This window comes from Leuciscus leuciscus, assembly GCF_965113295.1.
Source record: "Leuciscus leuciscus genome assembly, chromosome: 21".
Taxonomy (NCBI): domain Eukaryota; kingdom Metazoa; phylum Chordata; class Actinopteri; order Cypriniformes; family Leuciscidae; genus Leuciscus; species Leuciscus leuciscus.
The window spans coordinates 25,370,848-25,391,260 of NC_138745.1; the positions used below are offsets into that span (position 1 = coordinate 25,370,848).

General features: G+C 42.3%; 1 protein-coding gene across 1 annotated transcript in view; it reads right to left on the bottom strand.

Annotated features, from left to right (window-relative positions):
* The window catches only part of myo1d (myosin 1D), a 71,598-nt gene that overhangs the window by 30,621 nt on the left and 20,564 nt on the right, over positions 1–20,413 (bottom strand). The window contains exons 10-16 of the mRNA XM_082151229.1: positions 20,284–20,398; positions 19,985–20,155; positions 6,968–7,038; positions 5,720–5,794; positions 5,490–5,622; positions 3,803–3,969; positions 1,951–2,158 (exon numbers count right to left, since the gene is read on the bottom strand). Of these exons, the coding sequence (XP_082007355.1) occupies positions 1,951–2,158; positions 3,803–3,969; positions 5,490–5,622; positions 5,720–5,794; positions 6,968–7,038; positions 19,985–20,155; positions 20,284–20,398 (940 nt within the window). The remainder of the gene's footprint in view (positions 1–1,950; positions 2,159–3,802; positions 3,970–5,489; positions 5,623–5,719; positions 5,795–6,967; positions 7,039–19,984; positions 20,156–20,283; positions 20,399–20,413) is intronic.

Genomic DNA, 20,413 nt, shown 5'->3' on the forward strand with positions numbered 1-20,413 from the left:
GTCAAGTCTTAAATCTGATCTATCATTTCAGAAATTAGTGATATGGGATTTAACTCAGTCCATAAAATAAACACAGAGCTTCTCTCACAGCAGAAACCACAACTAACATGGGCGATGCTGTGGATGCTGGGGCTTGAACGAATGAAATATTAATTAAAGGAAGGAAATTCATGAATAATGCAGCCACTCAATGTTTGTGTTTTGTACAAGCTGATCCGATTTGCTTCAAATTGCCTCCATTCAAAGACACATCTTTCTGATGAACCGAACAGAGGGTCGTACGGCGAGAGTCAGCATTCATCTTGCCTCTGCCCAAAGGAGCTCGCTGGCAGAGCAGAGCATCCTGGGTATTTTCATCACCTACGGGAGAAGCGCTAAAGCATAACGGCTTAGAAATGGCAGTGGAGTGAGGGGGCGGAGAAAGGCAATGGCACAGAAAAATGGCAGGAGATCTGTGAAGCAGTGGTGGGGTGAGGCAGACAGGAAATCTGGAGAAAGTGGGAGGTGAGGAATAACAGAGCATTGATTGGGGGATTGGGGGTTATTTTGGTTTACATCCTTAAAAAAGATGAAAGATAAATGCATCCCCATGTGCTACACACTGAGAAATGAGAGACAAAGGAGAGGAAGCAAACCTCAAAAACCTACAAACAAGGATATTCATACAGATGAGCAGTAGCATTTTCAAATTGGGTTCATTGGGAGCCTTTGGCACAAATGTTAGAACCGCTGGCAAAACCGGTAGACTTGGCACAACTCAGTCCAGTCTGCCATATGCTGATAAAGGGATTGTGTGTGAAAGAAAGATGATCCAAACCTAAAGACACTCATGTGAACGGTTTTAGTTTTTAGGGCTAACCGTATGTTTTTTTTGTGTGTGTGTGTAAAATAACACATTAGCGCCTGTCACTCACTGGAGATAAACTATGGGACGCATGGTTATTGCCTGGAGGTTTACAATATGATTAATACAGAGACAACATTTCCCCCAAATACTGTTTTTTCCCCCTTAGGGAACTCAAGATGAACCTGTTTCAGGATGACACCTCTAACTCCGCTCTGAATCTTTGATCCAAGCAGAGCAAAGACTCAACACTTTGATATCTGCATCTGCTCATGAAAGTAGCAGTCTGGTGAGACCACGAGAGCTTGAGTTTGATACTGAATGTAGGCATGGTGAAAAACCATGTCAGTTAGTGTTTAAAAACATCTCGAAAATGGGTATCCCCTGATAACATCTTCTGAAATAGAGAATCTTGCAACGGGGGAAGTGGTAAAAAAACAACAACAAAAAAGCTCAATGCACAGACAGGAGCTGACAGAATAGATGCTTTGATTTCTAGCTGTCAGTCACTGAAGACAGTAAAATGAGAATGGGGAATATACAGTAGCGTGCTAAGATCCCCCAATCATTTTGTGTGACAGTGAAATGACACTGGCAGTCAATAAATCTGCCATTCAAAATATGTTCATGTTCCTAAGGAAAAATAAAAGTAGACACATCCCTTTAAAAATATCAGAAAGCACTGTGTTTTGTGTATTTATACAGACACAAGAAAATGCCCTGAGCCAAAGGGATTTACGTGCCATATTGTTGCTTTGTTGCTTTGTTGTTTTGTCTGCTGTGGTGTGAGGTCTGCTATTGAAAAGTAATGGTGTCAATGAATCAAAGGAACTAATGGTGCGGATATGGAGCTGGAGCTGGAGCTGATTAAGTAAATGTGTGAGTGTGTGCCATAATGGAGTTTTGTCAAATTCCTGATCAGAATTAATTTTTGAAAACCAGCTGAATATCAAATGAAATACGATGAATGTCTTTTATATTTGGACACTTAATGTCTTAAGTGTCCAAATATTTTTTTGAAGCCACTGAATATATTTATATAACTACACACTAGTCATTTAAAATAAATTGAATTAAGCCTAAGCTACACATAACAAGTCTCGAACCTTCTGCAGAAAGAGGACGATCCTCTTCACCATCTCTGCTCTCTGCTCCTCCAGGCTGAAGATGGTTCGGGGAGTACGGATGAAAACTTTGGTCTTGCCATAGGCCACGTCATGGTCGAATCCGCAACCCTGTAGGAGACGTTTCACCGCCTCTTTGTCGGACGGCAGGTCGTGATTGGGCCAGGTGAACTCGGAGATCATCTTATACCTGAAAGGTGAAAAAGAAAAGATAATGCCGGGTAAAGGATAGAAAGCAACACTTGACAGTCTCATACGGTTTATATTATTCTCAGCATTTTAAACTTCTTTCAGTATTCTAAGATCATGCAATTAATAATAATAATAATGATATAAAACATTTAAAAAATACATTTATTTATTAAATAGTTTTACATTTATAATAATTATTATAACCTCTCTTTAGCAGGAAAGAAGCAGTTAAATATTTTATAACCAATAATCAAACTAAACAATAATTTTTTTCAATGTTTCTATAAGGCAAGTCACTTCACTCGGCAGTTATTTCAGTCAAGCAAGCACAGCTCCTATTTCTTTGAATGGGGAAACATCAAATTCTCCAAAGCTGTTCACCAAGTTTACAATTAAATTCCATATTCGAAATAACCAATGAAATCTGTCAACAACCGCCTCATAATTTTTTTTCCAAACACTCGAATCATGACAAAAAAAAAGAAGCATTTTTCACAAGCACGGCATGCATCTCAGAACAATGACTGTTTCTCAAAACACTGACTAAAAGCAGCTGCAGTGACGCAATGACTGTACCAATTGGCGATTGGGTCTTTTATTTAAAAGGCAGGACTAATTTCACCATATTGCATTTCACACTTTCTCCCATTCATAGTAATATGAATGCACTGTTTTTGTATATCTAAAGTCTTTGGTAATATGCTGTAGTTTTTTAGCCTGTTGGCTGTATAAGGTTGCCTAGCAGCGAACAATAGCAACTTTCCGCATTAATATAGGCTTTAAGCACGGGTTGTCCAATCAGAATACAGAGTCTGAGCTATCCATTTTATTACAAGCATTATATAACACACAGTGAGTCTTTATTTAAGAGAGGTATGAGGCTGGGCCCTTAGGATCAAATCCTCATTTGTCCAGTCTCGCATCTTAAGTGGTACATTAAATTCCATGCACATCTGCAGCCTTGACAGAGACACAAATCACTCCTGTGAGTGCTGTTAACACTGCATTCTCAATTAGATGCAATTCAGTCTAACTTCCTCTTAGCGACATACATTTTGTCAACTCAGGTGTTGAATCTCATAAAAATCATCAGAGTTGTGGCAAGTGTGTTTCAGGGTGTTTTTGGGGACTACTTCTTTTGAGCAATATACAGATGCCTCAGAAAGTATTTGGACACTACTGGGACATCAGAGAATGTTTTTTTTCTCAAGGATTCTGGTCCTTATATATCAAGAATCATTGTATATTCAGTGACAAAGTACAATGTATGCTCTACTAACTCAAGGCTATTGAAAAAGACTTCAGGATGAACACGGACTGCACGTCATTGTTACATAAAACCCTTCAGTTATCATGACACTTGATGAATAAGGGACTCCGAAGGATGAAAGCTTTCACATGTTGCGTAAGATCTTCACAATCTGATTGATCAATCTGTAGTTTCAGGTGTCAGTAGCAACCAAAGAGGCAACAGTCTCACACAAGCTGTCATAAGAGCATTGAGTTACTATACATGAGCTGAGACTGTACACCAATGTGACATTATGCAGAGCATCAATTAAAAAGACTATTAAAACAGAAGATAAACAAATGATGATGTAACGCTTTGAAATGGACACAAGAAAAAGAGTAGGATGGTCACCTCTGAAGGAATCGTGGGTAGGTCTGTCGGTTAGCAAAACCAGCTCGTCGTACCCGGACGTTTTCCAGGAGGCCAAGATACTCCACTTGGTGCTTGCAGCGTTCATGTTCAAACAGCAGCGGTGACTTCACATCATTTGGCTTTATGCAACGCACATAGTACGGCTCCTATATTAACAAACAGAGGGCTATGATGAGTAATTGCGCATCTACAGAGTGCAACAGTGCAACACTTGTTCAGCCACCTTGGTTCCGAAAGTGTTTTCCTCATAGGGATTTTTAAAAAGTCTTTGTTAAAGAGTTATAATCCATGAACCAAACCAACCAGCTATGAGATGAAACACAATATTAATATATTCAATTTAAAGCAAAAAAAAAAAGACAATGATACAAGACTGTGTATTGCTTCAAAGAGAGAAAGGAATACAATCCTATGAACTAGATAAAATTAACTATTGATTAAAAGATGCTGATTATATACACACTATATGTTACATTTATTGCAAAATATACATATATATGCAAATATTTAAGAATGCTTCAATGGAGTGGGCAGGTGCTAAAGAGTTTTTTTATTGGTGACAATCTGCTTGTCGCAATTGTGTGTATGGTGGAGATTTTTCTGCAAAATCATGGGTTATGGAGTTTCTCACTAGAAGTCCCACTGTTAAATTTGATTATTTAAAAAAAATAAGTCGAAATAATGTGGGCTGGTGGCTTCAAAAGCATATACCATTGATTACCAACCTCGTAGCTCACAGTAGGTCTGTCTTTAAAGATTTGTAAGTTGTCATTAAAAATCACTTCCCAATGGAGAAAATTAATGTGATTTTTACTTCCAGAAGGTGACTGCTGCAATCAGACTCCATTAAATGGCGCTTTGGAATTCTTGACTCTGATTGGCCATTCAAATGTATGATAGACCGTTTTTCCCGACTTCCTACATAGCTATACTGACATCATATTGTATGATATGGTGTCTATTTCTTCTCACATAAAAAAAAAAAAAAAAAAAATCTACAGAAATATTTAATGTCCACACCTGCCAACCTGCCAAATGCAGGTGGATTTCAGCAGTTGCATTCACTACTACACTCATTTACACAAACTAATGTCAAAATGCCAGTCTTGGCGACTGTCGGTTATGTTTAAAGTGAACGTAAACAGTTGAGAAAGAAAAAGCATGTGTAACAGTATAATGGATCCATGTGTTGGGTCTTAAAATGACAGCAGCCTAATATACCTGCTGCCAAATTATGAGAAAATATACAAATATATATACAAATATATATATATATATATATATATATATATATATATATATATATATATATATATATATATATATATATACATACATATACACACACAAATATATATATATACACAAATATATATATATATATGGTATCGATGTCAGAATTGTGGCCAGTGAAAATGTTGAGTGGCTAGTAACTTTGGAAAACCACTAGCCACAGTGGCTGGAGAGAAAAAAGTTCAAGTCAAGCTCTGCTTATTTGGTAAGATGTCGTGTAATAAGCAGGATAACATACATTAGTCTGTCATTATCGCAAAACTAATTCTTAAACCCATACATTTTGCGGTAATGACTGTCTGACTTTACGTTATTACTTCTATAGTGTATGCATTAATCTTGGTCTACACAAAAATGCTTCAAACACACTCACCTTGCTGGCCAGGTTCTCCACCAGAGCGATCATGGAGTTTTTGAAGAGTGTTGCAGCAGTCAGGGGTCGTTTGGTGACCTCTGTGATGCTCAGCTTGCCCTCTGGCCACATGGCCTTTAGCACAGGATTTGAGCTGTAAAACAGAAGGAGAAGGACAGATATAAGTCACAGATGTCCTGTGACATCTGGCAGGTATGTAAATAAGGGACGTACTTTATGGTAATACTGACCTGTTGTAAAGTAACCTCTTGAAGTCCTGAAACAAGGTGTCCTTGTTCTTGTCAATGAAGCCTACAACGGAGTAACTGAAACAAAACACACAACCAACTAAAATACACAAACATACAGTATACAAAGAGTTTGCACATGGCAAACTGTCTAAGACTTAAAGGTGAAGTGTGTAATTATTTTTCCAATGGCAACACAAAACTAATTTAAAAAATAATGATTGTTTATAAACAGGCTTATTTGAACACTCCCCCATCTGCAAGTGCAATAGAGTGCAACAGTCGAGTTCCGGAAGTAAAAATTCTCTCCATTGGGGAATTCATTTTTTAATGATAACTTATAAACCTTTAGACAGACTTACTGCTAACAAGATTATTAACTGATGGTATATGCTTTTGTTGATGCCATCAGCCCGCATTATTTTATTGTATTGTCGTAAAAAAAAAAAAAATAGTATCAAGGACCCGCCTACACTCCTGCTCCCACAGACTCAATCACAAGCCCAGTTGTCAATCAATCATGATGTTACGCAGTTTTTATAGCATCAAATAACTAACTAAAACCAAACTTATTGAAAAAACTAACACTTGAACAAACATCAACGTCATACGAACTACCTAAAATGACAGAAACCAACTTTGGAATTTGAAGTGTAATTTGATTTATTTATTTTTAGTCTAGCTCGGATCCCATTGAATTACATGGAGAGCGAGGGGTTTATGACCTATATCGCAGCCGGCAAGCCACCAATATTTTGGCTTCACTTTTCAGGATGTGTGGGGCACACTTGCAACTGATACAGAGAAAGCTCTAGCTCCATAATTGAGAATATATATAATTTTAGATTTCATTCCCCCACCCGTTTTTCACACACACAAAGGAACCTGAGCATAAACAAGACGTTTCAACTTAGTGTTACATCACACTTACACCCACAGAATTTTAGCAAATAACTGACAGCCTGCAATCTGGCAAACCACTGAAGTGAGAACATGAAACTGCATTTACATTTGGAATAAACTTCTTTTTGCGACCGGTGTTTACATCATTCGGACTGACTAATAAGTTTGCAAAATGTTTATTTACCAAACCTTTTCAAACGGAATTCATTCCCAAGGGAAGGATTAGATATCTTTCCACTTAGTTAAGCCTTATGTGGGTAACTAACAGTGATTGTTAATTACAGCATTTAAGGGCTTATGGTCTCAAACAACAGAGAGTGCACTTACGCCTCCTCTAAATGTACTTACGCCACATCTCCAGCATAATGGCGAATGCGGAAGTCTCGGTCAAACTCCAGGTTTTTGTCGGTGGGGGAAAGCTGTGGAGAAAGAGATGGGAAATTAGGGTCTTTTTTAAACAGAAAGTAGACTCGCAAAACTTGGCAGGCAACTTAAACAAGCCTGCGCAAAGTGCAGCAGTGTCAGAGAAAGAGCTAGGCAACTCAAATGCGGGGAGGGGGAATCTAACAAACTCTGCGCATATGAAAGATAGATGAGATGCGCTCTTCTATCCAGCATAAAACAGCGGAGCTGAAAATAGTTCAGTGAACGACTGTGAAAGAGATGGTGCCCTTTTAACTACACAATTTAGTTATGAATGCCAGTGCGCCTACTTAAATTACAGTTATAAAAATTATAGTTCTGACTCTAAATTCTGATTTCATGAGCTGCATTCAAAACTGTAAAATACTAACCTATGTCACTGTCAACATGCTATAATCAGCCTAAGGTTATTTTTATTTATATTTTACCTGCCAGGAGAATTGTTAATTCCGAATAATTTTTGTTGATCATTAGTGTCTTTTGTCTTATTACTGATGCCTGTCCGATTACTTTTTACTAATTTGAGAAATGAGAAATGTCAAATTTTACAGAAATATTAGTTTTATATCCAAACTTTTTTAATTCTCCTCTATGATAAATTTAAGTTAAAAAAATTATAATAATACTAACATAATTTGGTATTTATGTGCACAATCTTTCAAGCATGTAACAAGCATGTGTTTAAAAAATAAATAAAAAAAATGCAGCAATGATGCTTGCAGATTGCATGTAAATATACAAGTATATACACATATACACATAAGTGTGTTACATGTTTTCCATTTTGCACGGCAACAACTGTGCATATACTCTATGTTCTAAGACCCTGTTATCAGTGCCAGATCACTGTCTTCCTTGAGGAGCCTCTGCATGCTGGCTGAGGGCAGCTAGTGCAGTTATATAAGACTCAGTGTCATTCATAAAATACAGCAGTGACATCAAAGGCAAGCAGCCTCAGCTCTCATTAAGATACAGAATGCTGCTGATCCACTGTGTGAACAGAAACGCCCATTTCTGCGGATTAAAGCAGAACGGAACAATTACACTCAGTATCCCTCTAGCCACAATCCGTCACATGTCCACATGCTGGATTAATTAAAGGATTGACTATCAGTAAGTTTTAGTGAGCTTTTGTGTCACTGTCCCCATTGTAGTAGATGCCAGCATCTCTATTCTGTGCCGCGTGCCACTTTATGGGACTCTGTTTGGTGTTTATGTGGTGACTCACTCACTCAGCTTATTTCAAATGCAATACAGATAAAATGGCCCTCTAAGGGAAAGGATGAGAAGCCACTATCTCTACCAGAAAGGACAAAACTGAATACTTCAGCCGAAGTGGAAGAGCAATCAGAATCAATTTAAATGGATGGCTGGAACTGTGTTGAAAAAAAAACTCATTTAACCGTTTGAAATTGCAATAGAGATTTATATTTGATGTGGGATATCTGAAGACTGCATTTTGGAAGAGTTCAAAGACTTTATGGGTAGTACCCAGACCCAGGCTCCAAACACACACACTGGGTCTCTTAAAAACATGAAGCTGAATAATATTAATTAACTAAATACACTTATTATAGGGTTAGGATTATGTTTGGCTTAGGGTTAGTTATGCATAATTTATAGTTATTGCTATAGTAACTGTAACGTGTACCAAGGACTCTGTAGAATAAAGTGTTACCCAAATATCTGCTCATTTTAAAAACCTGACGACGCAAGAAAACAGTTGGATAATAAGTTGAGGATGTAATTGTACTTAATCACTTTGCCAACAAAAACATTTGCTACATATAAAAGAAAAAGATGTTGCTAATTTTCAACATTACGTTTCATTATTGCAAATGTGTGTTCGCATTTCCTATTTATCAAAATATTCTGTTTGTATAATGGCAGGATAACATGATGTAAAAAAAAAAAAAAAAAAAAAAGTTGTTATTTTAAACTTTCTATATAACAAACAATTCTGAAAGAAAAATGTGTAACGTATTTAAAAAATTATTATAATATTAAGCAGCACAAAATCAGCATATTAGAATGATTTCTGAAGGATTGTGACACTGAAAACTGGAGTAATGATGCTGAAAATTCTGATTTGTCAGAGGAGTAAAAAACAATCATTTTAAATTGTAATAATATTTCACAATATTACTGTTTTATTGTATTTTTGAGCATATAAATACAGCCTTGGTGAGCATAAGACACTATTTTCTTACTGGCCCCAAACAATTTAACAGTAGTGTGTGTATACTGTATACTGAACTGACAAGAAAAACATATTTTGAATACAATGCATTATTTTATTCTACTGACTGCCTTTATAAGGGTTAACCTGCTTAATTAGGACTTAGGTGCCTTGTTCAAGGGTGATAGCTCATGAATCCTTAGGGATTGACTCAAACTCACATCATCAACATAAGAACCACAGTTTGGGTCCACCTGCACTAACCTCTAGTTAACAGCTTTAAACTACGTGCACTCCAATTCTACCCAGTCCAAATTTACAGTGTTTTTTAAAATATTTTTTTGAAGTGTTTGATTGTACAGACACATTTAATCCTGGATCCTGCTGATCGCACAGATGCCTCCCGCCCTCCTTCCCAAAAGCTCTATTCTCACCCCCCAGGACCACACCATCCTGTCTAACACCTGTGCTTCTCAATACAGAGTGCTGGTTAAGCCAACCATATGGACAGCAATGGCAATGGCACCTGCCAATAAAGCCCAAAATCTGCCATTCACACACAAAGCCAACAGCAGCCAGGTATCCAAATCACAGTGGACTCTAGACGTGTAGATCAAACAGATATAATATAACAGTAAACCGTAAAAACAAAACTCATTTGTCTTCAACATTTATTTTAGTCAAAAAAATTTATTGCAACTGCTTAGATACACAGTAGAAAAAACAATAGGAATCATCAAAAGTGGCTCACAAAACTTTGTCTCGGGATGCTCATGGTGAATTTAGTTCTCTTACGAGAGGTCTCTCGTACTGCGTAAGATATCTTACGCTAGGGGAAAATCCTTTTCCGCGAGATATTGAAGCCAAAAATTATCCTTAATTTTGTAATAATGCAAAACGCGTTGCAGCAGCAATGCAGACATAGGCGAGACAGCTCGCGCGCCTATTGGCTGCTCTGCGGCAACTGCAGCAGCCTATCGAGCGAGGCCTGGCGTGACGTCAGACCCAATCAGGGCACTTCGCGCCCGCTGCGTCACGTCCCGCCGAAATGGGCGTGGTCTAGGCCTATAAATATCGCTCGCAGGCAGCTATTATCTGATTTTTCATCCTTCAAGCGAAGCACACGCATCGCTGGAGCTGGATAAGAAGCCGCGCCGTCTGAAAGAGAGCACCTTCAGCGGGACGAGTCACTGAAGTCGCTGGCCGCGCCGCCTTCCTTGCCTTCCTGCTGCGCTTTCCGGCATTATATCCTTTCTCTGCTACTGTGTTTATGTATGTGTGTGTGCTCGCCGCCGCGACACACACTCCCATTGCACTAAAAGAGCTGGGCGTCTTTTTCAAGACGCCCCTTTTCCTGATCACGCAGCTCTCGCACTCGCTCTGCCTATGGTGACTCTGAGGACTCACCTGGCATCCTTCTCCGAGACTGCTCCTCCGCCCCCCCCCCCCCCCCAACCCGCAAAGCTTGCCGGTTCGCCCGCTTGCCTTGCCTGCTTGGGGGACGATACCTGTTCTCCCTCTGTTCGAGCCGCGCACACCGCGCCGCTCACAGAGGATGTCAGGAGCGGGCGGTCACGGGGCTAGCTTTCTCTCTCCCTCTGTTCAAGCCGCGCAAACTGCGCCGCTCACAAGGGAGGCTGGAAGCGGACGGTCGGGGTTAGTTTTTCTTTACGTTATAAGAAAGCTACCCTGCCTTCTGCGCCCCATTCATGCGTCACTCACCGGCGAAAGGAGAAAGGTGTGTTTTTAGTCCCTCCGAGGATGGACTGACCTTCAATTTCTCATACATATTCCCAGTTCCCTGACCATGCGACTGGAAATATCAATATTGCAGCAGGCGAGCCTGTTTTAATACAAGCGCGCCTGCAAGCATACGCCGAAGAAAGCATGTGACGCTCTTATATGCTCGTGCATCCGAAAACCTTTGCGTTCCCCCCCTGTGGCTCAGTGGCGGAATCATTGGTTTTTCTCACGAGAGACCGGAGTTTGAATCCCGGTCTAGCGGCAGTTAAAATTATGCCGCCAATGCTTCGCTCTGTCAGTTCCCTGAAAAGCGACTGCAGACGTGCATTTTGCAGCCAACGAGCGCGTTGCACAACCCGCTCGCCTGCACACAAACAACGTTTCTATGGTTTCCGTGCGTCACTGGCGAAAGGAGAAAAGAGCGTTTTCTGGTCCCCCCGCGGACGGACCGACCTCCTCTTTCTCGTACATTTCTCATTCCCCTCTGAAGTTCGGGCGACTGGAAATGTCAGTATTGCAGTGAGCAAGCCTGTTGTAATACACGCATGCCTGCAAACAAACGCCAGCACGTTGACGCTCTCTTATGCCGTCAATGCTCGCTCTGTCAGTTCCCTGAAAAGGCGACTGCAGATGTGTATTTTGCAGCCAACGAGCGCGTTGTACAACCCGCTCGCCTGCACCCAAACACCGTTTCTATGGTGTTCCGTGCGTCACTGGCGTAAGGAAAAAAGGGAGTTTTTCTGGTCCCGCTGCGGACGGACCAACCTCCTTTTGCCTATACATTTCCCATTCCCCTCTGGAATTCAGGCGACTGGAAATGTCAATATTGCAGTGAACAAGCCTGTTGTAATGCACGCAGGCCTGCAATAAACGCCAGCATGTTGACGCTCTCTGTTTCTATGGCAACTTCTCGCTCGTTCAGTTCCAGTAAATGTGACTGTTCCAGTGTATCCTGCAGTAAACAAGTCGGTTCTGTCACCCGCTTGCCTGCACACAAACGCCGTTTTTACGGCTACCCAGATAAATCCCATAAGTGTGAATTTTTCTGGTGTCCCGGCCACGGCCGATGGTGCTTTATGTGTAAGAAGAATGCCCACTGCCCAGTGCCCATCTCTACACACAAGCACAGCCCGTCACACAGGGCTCGCGCACATGAATCGACTCAGACCGATTGCGCTTCAAACATGGTGAATGTGCCCACTAACACCACGTTATGCATGTCTCACGGTTTCTGTAAAAACGAAACCAACGTGCACTCGCTTCACGCAAGCGAACGATGCTTTCGGTGTGATAAATGTGCCCGCTGTCCCGCGCCCACATCCACACATAGACATGACAGTTCCCACGGGAACCGCCCAGCCCTCCCCCTCGCGGTTAACCACCGCAGAGGAGTCGAGCGCGGGCAATCTGCCCGCTGTCATCAGCGCGCCCCATGCCTCAAATGTCACGAGCGCCACGCTTGTGTTACAGCACACCGAAGCTTCTCCATCGCTGAGCGAGCGGAGCGCGCTTCGTATTCAACCCCTAGCGATCCATGCAGACGCATGGGCAAAGCTACCCGGGGTTTCGAAGTGGGTGCTGAACATTATAGAAAGAGGCTATTCGCTGCAGTTTCGCCGACGCCCTCGCCGCTATGTGGCGCGCGTCGAGACCACGGTAAAAACAGAAGTAGCACATCTACTTCGAGCCGAAGTGACGAAACTATTGAGCAAAGGGGCCATAGAGCCTCTCTCTCAAGTTCAGAGCGAAGGAGGGCTATACAGCAGATACTTCCTGGTACCGAAAAAAGACGGGGGTCTCAGACCCATACTAGATCTAAGGCAACTGAACAAAGTGCTTGTGAAGCGACAGTTCAGGATGCTCACGACCAGGCAAATCCTTGTGCAGATTCGCCAAGGAGATTGGTTTGTGTCAATAGATCTGAAAGACGCGTATTTTCAAATACAGATAGCGTCACGTCACAGGCGATATTTGAGATTCGCCTTCGAGGGCCAGGCATATCAGTACACAGTCCTGCCGTTCGGTTTGTCCCTAGCACCCCGTACATTTACGAAGTGCATGGATGCGGCGCTCGCACCCCTCAGAATGAGAGGCATGCGAGTGCTGAACTATTTGGACGATTGGCTGATTCTAGCGCAATCTCGCGCAGTGCTCATAGAACACACGACCATTTTACTCGATCACCTCGAGGATTTGGGTCTGAGTGTCAATTGGGCGAAGAGCTCCCTGTCACCCAGTCAGAAAATATCTTTCCTGGGCACAGAACTGGACTCACTATCCATGATAGCGCGACTATCACAACAGCGCGCGGTAGACATTCGATGCACAGCGAACTCTTTTCGCTGCGGCGCGTCTGTCCCGCTCAAGAGATTTCAGAAGATGCTAGGTCTCATGGCCTCAGCATCGTCAGTGCTCCAGCTGGGTCTGCTCCGCATGCGCCCGCTGCAGTTTTGGCTGAAAGCGCGAGTCCCACGCGAAGCGTGGGCACCCGGTTTGCTTCGCCTCAGGGTCAATCAGAAGTGCGTTACAGCTCTGAAACCCTGGAAAGCGAACGACTGGTACCAATCAGGTGTAAGCCTGGGGACTTCCTCGAGGGTGAAAGTGGTGTCCACGGACGCGTCCACCTCGGGATGGGGAGCGCTGCTCGAGGGCAGACCGTTCTTCGGCCAGTGGTCAGAACGGGAGAAGCTCCTGCACATAAACTGCCTCGAAATGCTGGCAGTAGACAACGCGCTGACGCGTTTTTGTCCCCAAATAAAAGGTCACCACGTCTTGGTCAGTTCGGACAACATGTCTGTGGTGTCCTACATAAATCGCCAGGGCGGCATCAGATCCGAGAAACTGTACAGGCTGGCAGAACGCCTCCTGGTATGGGCTCAGTGCAACCTGCGCTCGCTCAGAGCAGCGCACGTGCCAGGGATCTTGAATATAGGACCGGACAGACTGTCCAGGAACAATGTTCCGGCAGGCGAGTGGTCTCTACACCCACAGACAGTCCATCTGCTGTGGAAGAAATTTGGCAGAGCGGAAGTAGACCTGTTTGCGTCTCAAGAAAACGCTCACTGTCAAGAATTTTTCTCCAAGAGCAGGAGCGCGCTGGCCCATGTGTGGCCCCGCCGCCCGCTCTATGCTTTTCCCCCCGTCTCTCTCCTGCCTCAGGTGATGGAACGGATCAGGGAAGAAGGATGCTCAGTACTGCTGGTAGCACCGTTCTGGAAAAAACCAACCTTGGTTCCCAGTCGTGATGCAGTTAGCAAATACTGCCCCGTGGCCAGTACCAATGGGGAGAGATCTCCTCTCACAGGCCCGCGGCTCGATCTGGCATCCTCACCCGGAACTATGGTCCCTTCATGTCTGGGCCATCAACGGGTACATGTTGGACTCCCCTAAAGGAGTATTAAACACGATCACGCAGGCTAGAGCTCCGTCTACAAGACGACTCTATTCTTCGAAATGGTCGGTGTTTTCGGGCTGGTGCACAGCCCGTGGTGTGTCACCCACAAACTGTGGTGTGACGGAGGTGCTTTCCTTCCTACAAGAGCTGTTGGATGGGGGCAGGGCCCCCTCCACGCTCAAAGTTTATGTGGCGGCTATAGCAGCGTTCTCAGAAACAACGCTTGGTCAGTCAATAGGAAGGAACGATTTAGTCATCCGCTTCCTTAGAGGAGCTAAGAGACTGAATCCTCCCAGACCTCCCTCAGTCCCCGTATGGGACCTTTCTACGGTTCTGGAAGCCATGAAAGGTGCGCCATTTGAGCCTTTACAGTCAATCGATTTGAAACACCTGTCTTTCAAGACGGTGTTTTTGCTGGCTCTCGCTTCAGTGAAGCGCATAGGGGATCTGCACGCGCTCTCTGTGAGCGCGGCGTGCATGGAGTTTGGGCCCAATGACTCAAAAGTTATACTCAAACCTAAGCACGGTTATGTTCCAAAATCCCTCAACACACCGTTTAGGGCGCAGGTTATCTCCCTGTCAGCCCTACCGGTCCCTGATGAGGAAAGAGACGCGAGCCTCCTTTTGCCCAGTCAGGGCATTACGAGCTTATGTGTCTCGCTCGTCTGTTTTTCAGACAGACGGAGCAGCTTTTTGTTTCGTTTAGCGGACGTTCTAAGGGACTAGCCGCGTCGAAACAGAGCCTATCCAGATGGATAGTTGATGCTATAGCGCTGGCATACGCCTCCAAGGGCATGCAGTGCCCATTGGGTGTCAGAGCGCACTCCACGAGAGGCATGGCCTCTTCGTGGGCCTGGTCAAGTGGGATTGCCTTGCAAGATATTTGTATGGCGGCAGGCTGGGCCTCCCCGTCTACATTTATAAGGTTTTATAACCTAGAGGTTCCCGCCCTGCAGGCCAGGCTGCTGTCGGTCTAAATTTACCAGTATTATCTGACCTGATGCGATCAGCTCAGAATGCTGCGTCTGCTGAGCACAGCTCAATGTTCGACAGTATAAAGCTGGGCAAACTGTGTAAGACCCACATTTTCCCCATCAGTTCAGGCCGTACCCCGCCCTGTCTGTATGATGAAATTCGCGTCCCATCGATGCTACTATATGTGGAAAAGTGAGGCTGCACCCCTCCCTCTTCCCGGACTCCCTGTGAGTTCCCTGAGTGATTGTGCACTATATGTACCCTGGGTTTTCGCCCTTGGGTCTTTGGTGTCAGATCTCAGCATGCACGGCGTTTTACATTGGGTCCCCTAGCGTAAGATATCTTACGCAGTACGAGAGACCTCTCGTAAGAGAACGTACTCGGTTACTAACGTAACCTCGGTTCTCTCTAGAAGAGGGAACGAGTACTGCGTATCTTGCCGTGCATGCACACGCTCTGGTTGCTTCGATGATGAAAAACCAGATAATAGCTGCCTGCGAGAGATATTTATAGGCCTAGACCACGCCCATTTCGGCGGGACGTGACGCAGCGGGCGCGAAGTGCCCTGATTGGGTCTGACGTCACGCCAGGCCTCGCTCGATAGGCTGCTGCAGTTGCCGCAGAGCAGCCAATAGGCGCGCGAGCTGTCTCGCCTATGTCTGCATTGCTGCTGCAACGCGTTTTGCATTATTACAAAATTAAGGATAATTTTTGGCTTCAATATCTCGCGGAAAAGGATTTTCCCCTAGCGTAAGATATCTTACGCAGTACTCGTTCCCTCTTCTAGAGAGAACCGAGGTTACGTTAGTAACCGAGTACGTTCAGTTCAATAACCAAGGAAACTATAACTGAAAAGAACAAAAAAGGAAACAATTTAGTTAAATTTAGGTTTACAATAAGGTCCCAATAATGTTAGTTAATGGAGTAACTAACAATGAGAAATACATTTTGTTACTGCATTTATTAATCTTTGTTAACATTAGTTAATACAAATATAACTGTTCACTGTTTGTCCATGCCAGCTCAGGTCCATTTAATAATTTTAACAGATACAACTTTAATTTTAATAATCTATTAAATTAACATTAATTAAGATTAATAAATGCTTTACAAGTATTTGTCATTGTTAATTCAGGCTTACTAATGTAGTTGTAATGTAATGTAATAACAAATAGAATCCCAAGATCTATTCATAAAGTTTGAATGTTTTTAAACTTTTCTTGTTGCTTTATACTCCAAAATAAACAAGGCATAATTTCATGGACTTGTGTTTGGAAAGATATATGTCATGCAAATTGGCTGCACTTCAAAAGGTCAGCAGCAAGTAAGGTCAAAGTTGAAATCGCTTGAACTTTGAGTTGTGCTTGACCAGCACTGCAGAGTAAAGCTGAAGCAGAGTTCAATGCACTGGGCAACACTAATGTGAATCATGTGAAAAGAACTTTAAGAAAAACAACCCAGCTGATGCTAAACCTGCAAAGCTGTGCCAAAAAAACAGGTACAAATGACATGTCAACTCAAGTCGCACTGGGATTTTATATATCAATTACCCAGTAACTTACGTACGTGCTAAACGTGTGTCGGTGCTTCACAAGTCACCACGAAAACAATGCAATTACTTCCACAGTGATGGAAACAAGTCATGATCTCTTCCTAATGAACAGTTCTGCAAAAGAGCGGGCCACAGAGGCCAGCGGAGCTCTTCTCCAGGAACAGAAACCGACGGCTAATTGACCATCCTACACAAGCCTGATCGGATAATGAGCCTGCCCTTGCCTTCACACAACCAGGCATCTATGTGCTCCCATAGCAGCATCCGCTCACACAGCCACACCTGCAATCAGCACGTGATGAAGAGAGGGAAAACAAGGGGGGAGGGGAGGGGGAAATTGGGATCAAAGAAAAGAACAGGAGAGAGGAAAGAAGCCCCCGACGCATACCGCCAGACAGCCGATGTGTCAGCAAATAACAGTAATTAAAAGCTGATGGGAAAAGAGGCATTTTTATAACACACACCTGGAAGGATCAAAGCTGTTTTAAAGGTGCAATGAGAATGAGAGAAGCACAGTGAACATCAAGAGCCTGTGAGGAAGACATAAGCTGATAAAGCACGGTGAGACGGTGAAAGTGGTGGTAAATGAAGCACCTTATTGAGAAGGATATGGCAGCTCAAAGATAGATCTGCCATTACATCTGATGTTTTCATCTTAGGTAAAACATACATAGACTGAGGCAAACTCTTTATTCAAGCAATTAGATATAAAAGTGGGGCTTCTGCAGTCAAAACACTTTTACAACTAAAGTTTTTGTCATTTGACATTTAAAGAGGGCAAATTATAGGGTAATTGAAACCATCTCCCGTATACTAACTAGACCACAACTCCAGCAATATTTGGTTTTTAAATGGTATACATAGGGCAGGGATATTTGGAATGCTCAATAAAATGAATTTATTTTAATGCACAATGCACTCATATTGTAGCCTCAGACAGTTATCAGTAATGATTAAACCAGATTTTTAATAGCAGTTTTATAAAAAAAAAATCTGCATTGTTCCTATCTGCATGAATATAACGGCTCTAGGCCAGTGGAAATGGGCTGTGCAGAGTACAGAAGGACACCCAGCATCCATTTGCAACAACTATTAATATTAAAATGTGGACAAGTTACAGAACTGCAATAAGTTACTGTCCACAACTGCAATAAACTAAAATGAATTGTGTGTGTGTATTTTGAGTGTGCTCCCCCACTCAAAAATATATGCCAAAGATAATATGATGCTGCTAGAAATTTGCCAGGTCTGACTTAAATGGCTATGACAGGCATAGCCATCCACAAATCATAATTTTAAAAGTCCAAAAAGAGCGACTTTATGAAATAATGAACCATTTATCTCATCCTCACTGCTGTAATGTGCTATGCTATACGGCCTGTGTAGCTTATGGCAGAGCAAGTTCCATGTGTCCTGTCAGGACCAAGTTAAGAGAAACAACTACAGAGAAAGAACTCCGGTCCACAGAGCATACTTTTCATACTTGAAATCAACCAAGGCTGAAGCTTTCCCTCTTAAACAGAGACTGCAGAGGAAAAAAGCACAGCGAATATCCTCAGTGAAGAAATCGCGAGAGACTCGGCCACAGATTTTTAACAAGCGGCAACCATTAATTATGCTGTTAAAGCGGCCTGCACATTTCAAGTTTCAGAGGTGACTAGGAAAGACAAAAATGTCCCATTCGGTATTTAATTAGTATTTGGACACACAGCTGAACATATTAGAGAGCTTTCTTTTTCTTTTTGACCCATCCGTTTCTCTTTCATATGCTCATATTGCATGTCGAATTTAGTGAGAGTGGTGTTTACATAAACTGACTAGTTTACTATGAAATGGGTACAGATGCAGATGTTTGTGTTCACACACACGCAGCAGGAGAAAGACACATCATCTATCTAGCTAACAGGCCTAAGATTCCTTCACAGTGAGGAGTAACCCTCTGCATTACAAATGAGCTCTGAAGGACACTTATTATTCCTGCATCCAGGGAGACTTCTGATTATTCACATAGCCTGACATCGGGGCAGACGATGCCTGCTAGCTTTTGCTTCCTCCCTTCGGTGTGAATGCAGCTAAGCTGAGGGAAGATTCTGAGCACAGTTTGATAAAGTAGTACCTGAACTGACCCTCAGCTGGGTCTGTGCCCACTGGAATGCATGATCAACCCATCAGTGTACAGAAATCACGTCTAGAGCTCTGCAAGGTGGGTTATGTTTACATTTGGTTTTGTTTACTGCATTTTTCTATCTTTATCTCAGTGCGTCTCTATCCATAACTCTCCTACTCCCTCTCACATTCTGACACTTTGCCAAGGCTGTGAGACACCAGTCTCACTAGCTTCCATTGGTTGCCAGTGACATCACCGAAGGCTCAGTAGTGAGAAATACTGGAGGACATTTTTTCACTGACCATTATTGCCTCCTTGTGTTGATTCAGGGTAATGCGTAAAATTCAATTAACATTTCTGTAATACCTAGTCCTAGATGAACTACTGGATTTGCCTAAATGTGCATTATTAATCACTGCACTGGGTACTGTAAACTACTGTTCAAAAGTTTGGGGTCAGTAAGATTTTTTTTTTTTTTAAGAAATACTTACTTTTACATAGCAAGTATGCATTAAAGTGATCAAAAATGACAGCAAATACATTGATAATGTTACAACAGATTTCTATTTAAATTAAATACTGTACTTTCAATTCATAAAGAATCCTGAAAAATTATACATAAAGATTTCCACAAAAGTATTAAGCTGCACAACTGATTTCAAAATAGATATAATAATTAGTAATGTTTTTAAAGCACCGAATCAGCATATTAGAATGATTTCTGAAGGATCATGTGACACTGAAGACTGGAGTAATGATGCTGAAAATTCAGCTTTGCCATCACATATATAAATTACATTTTAAAGCATATTAAAATCCAAAGCAGCTAATTTAAATTGTAATTATATTTTACAATATTTCTGTTTTTACTTTTTGATCAAATAAACGCATCCTTGGCGAGAATAAGAGACTTATTTCAAAAACATAAAATAAAATAAAAGTCTTACTGACAGGATAAATAGCTTTTATCCAGTTATTATTATTTTCAATACCTTGCGGCTGGTGTAGTGGGCATGTTTCGCCAGTTTCCCATTGAGAGCCTGCAGGAACATCTCATCCGTCACCTTCCCCACATTCATGCACGCCTCATCCAGGACCGCAAAAATACCCTTGTGCTGCTGTTCCACCAGATCCACGATGATCTGGTTGTTAAAGTAGTCAATCTGTTTCCATGAACACACAAATCACGACAAAGTTTATTTAGTTGCAGTAATGCTAGATCAATACAAAATGAGTTTCTTTTAGTATAATACAAATAGTGAAGATGTGAAAAGTTTGTGGAGAAACCCACATGCTTCCAGGGGATGCCCTCTCGCTGATACTCTTCCTGTTCTTGCTTCAACACCAATTGAATGAAGAGCTGCTGTAGTTTTTCATTACAGTAGTTTATACAGAACTGCTCAAAGCTGGACAAAACAAGG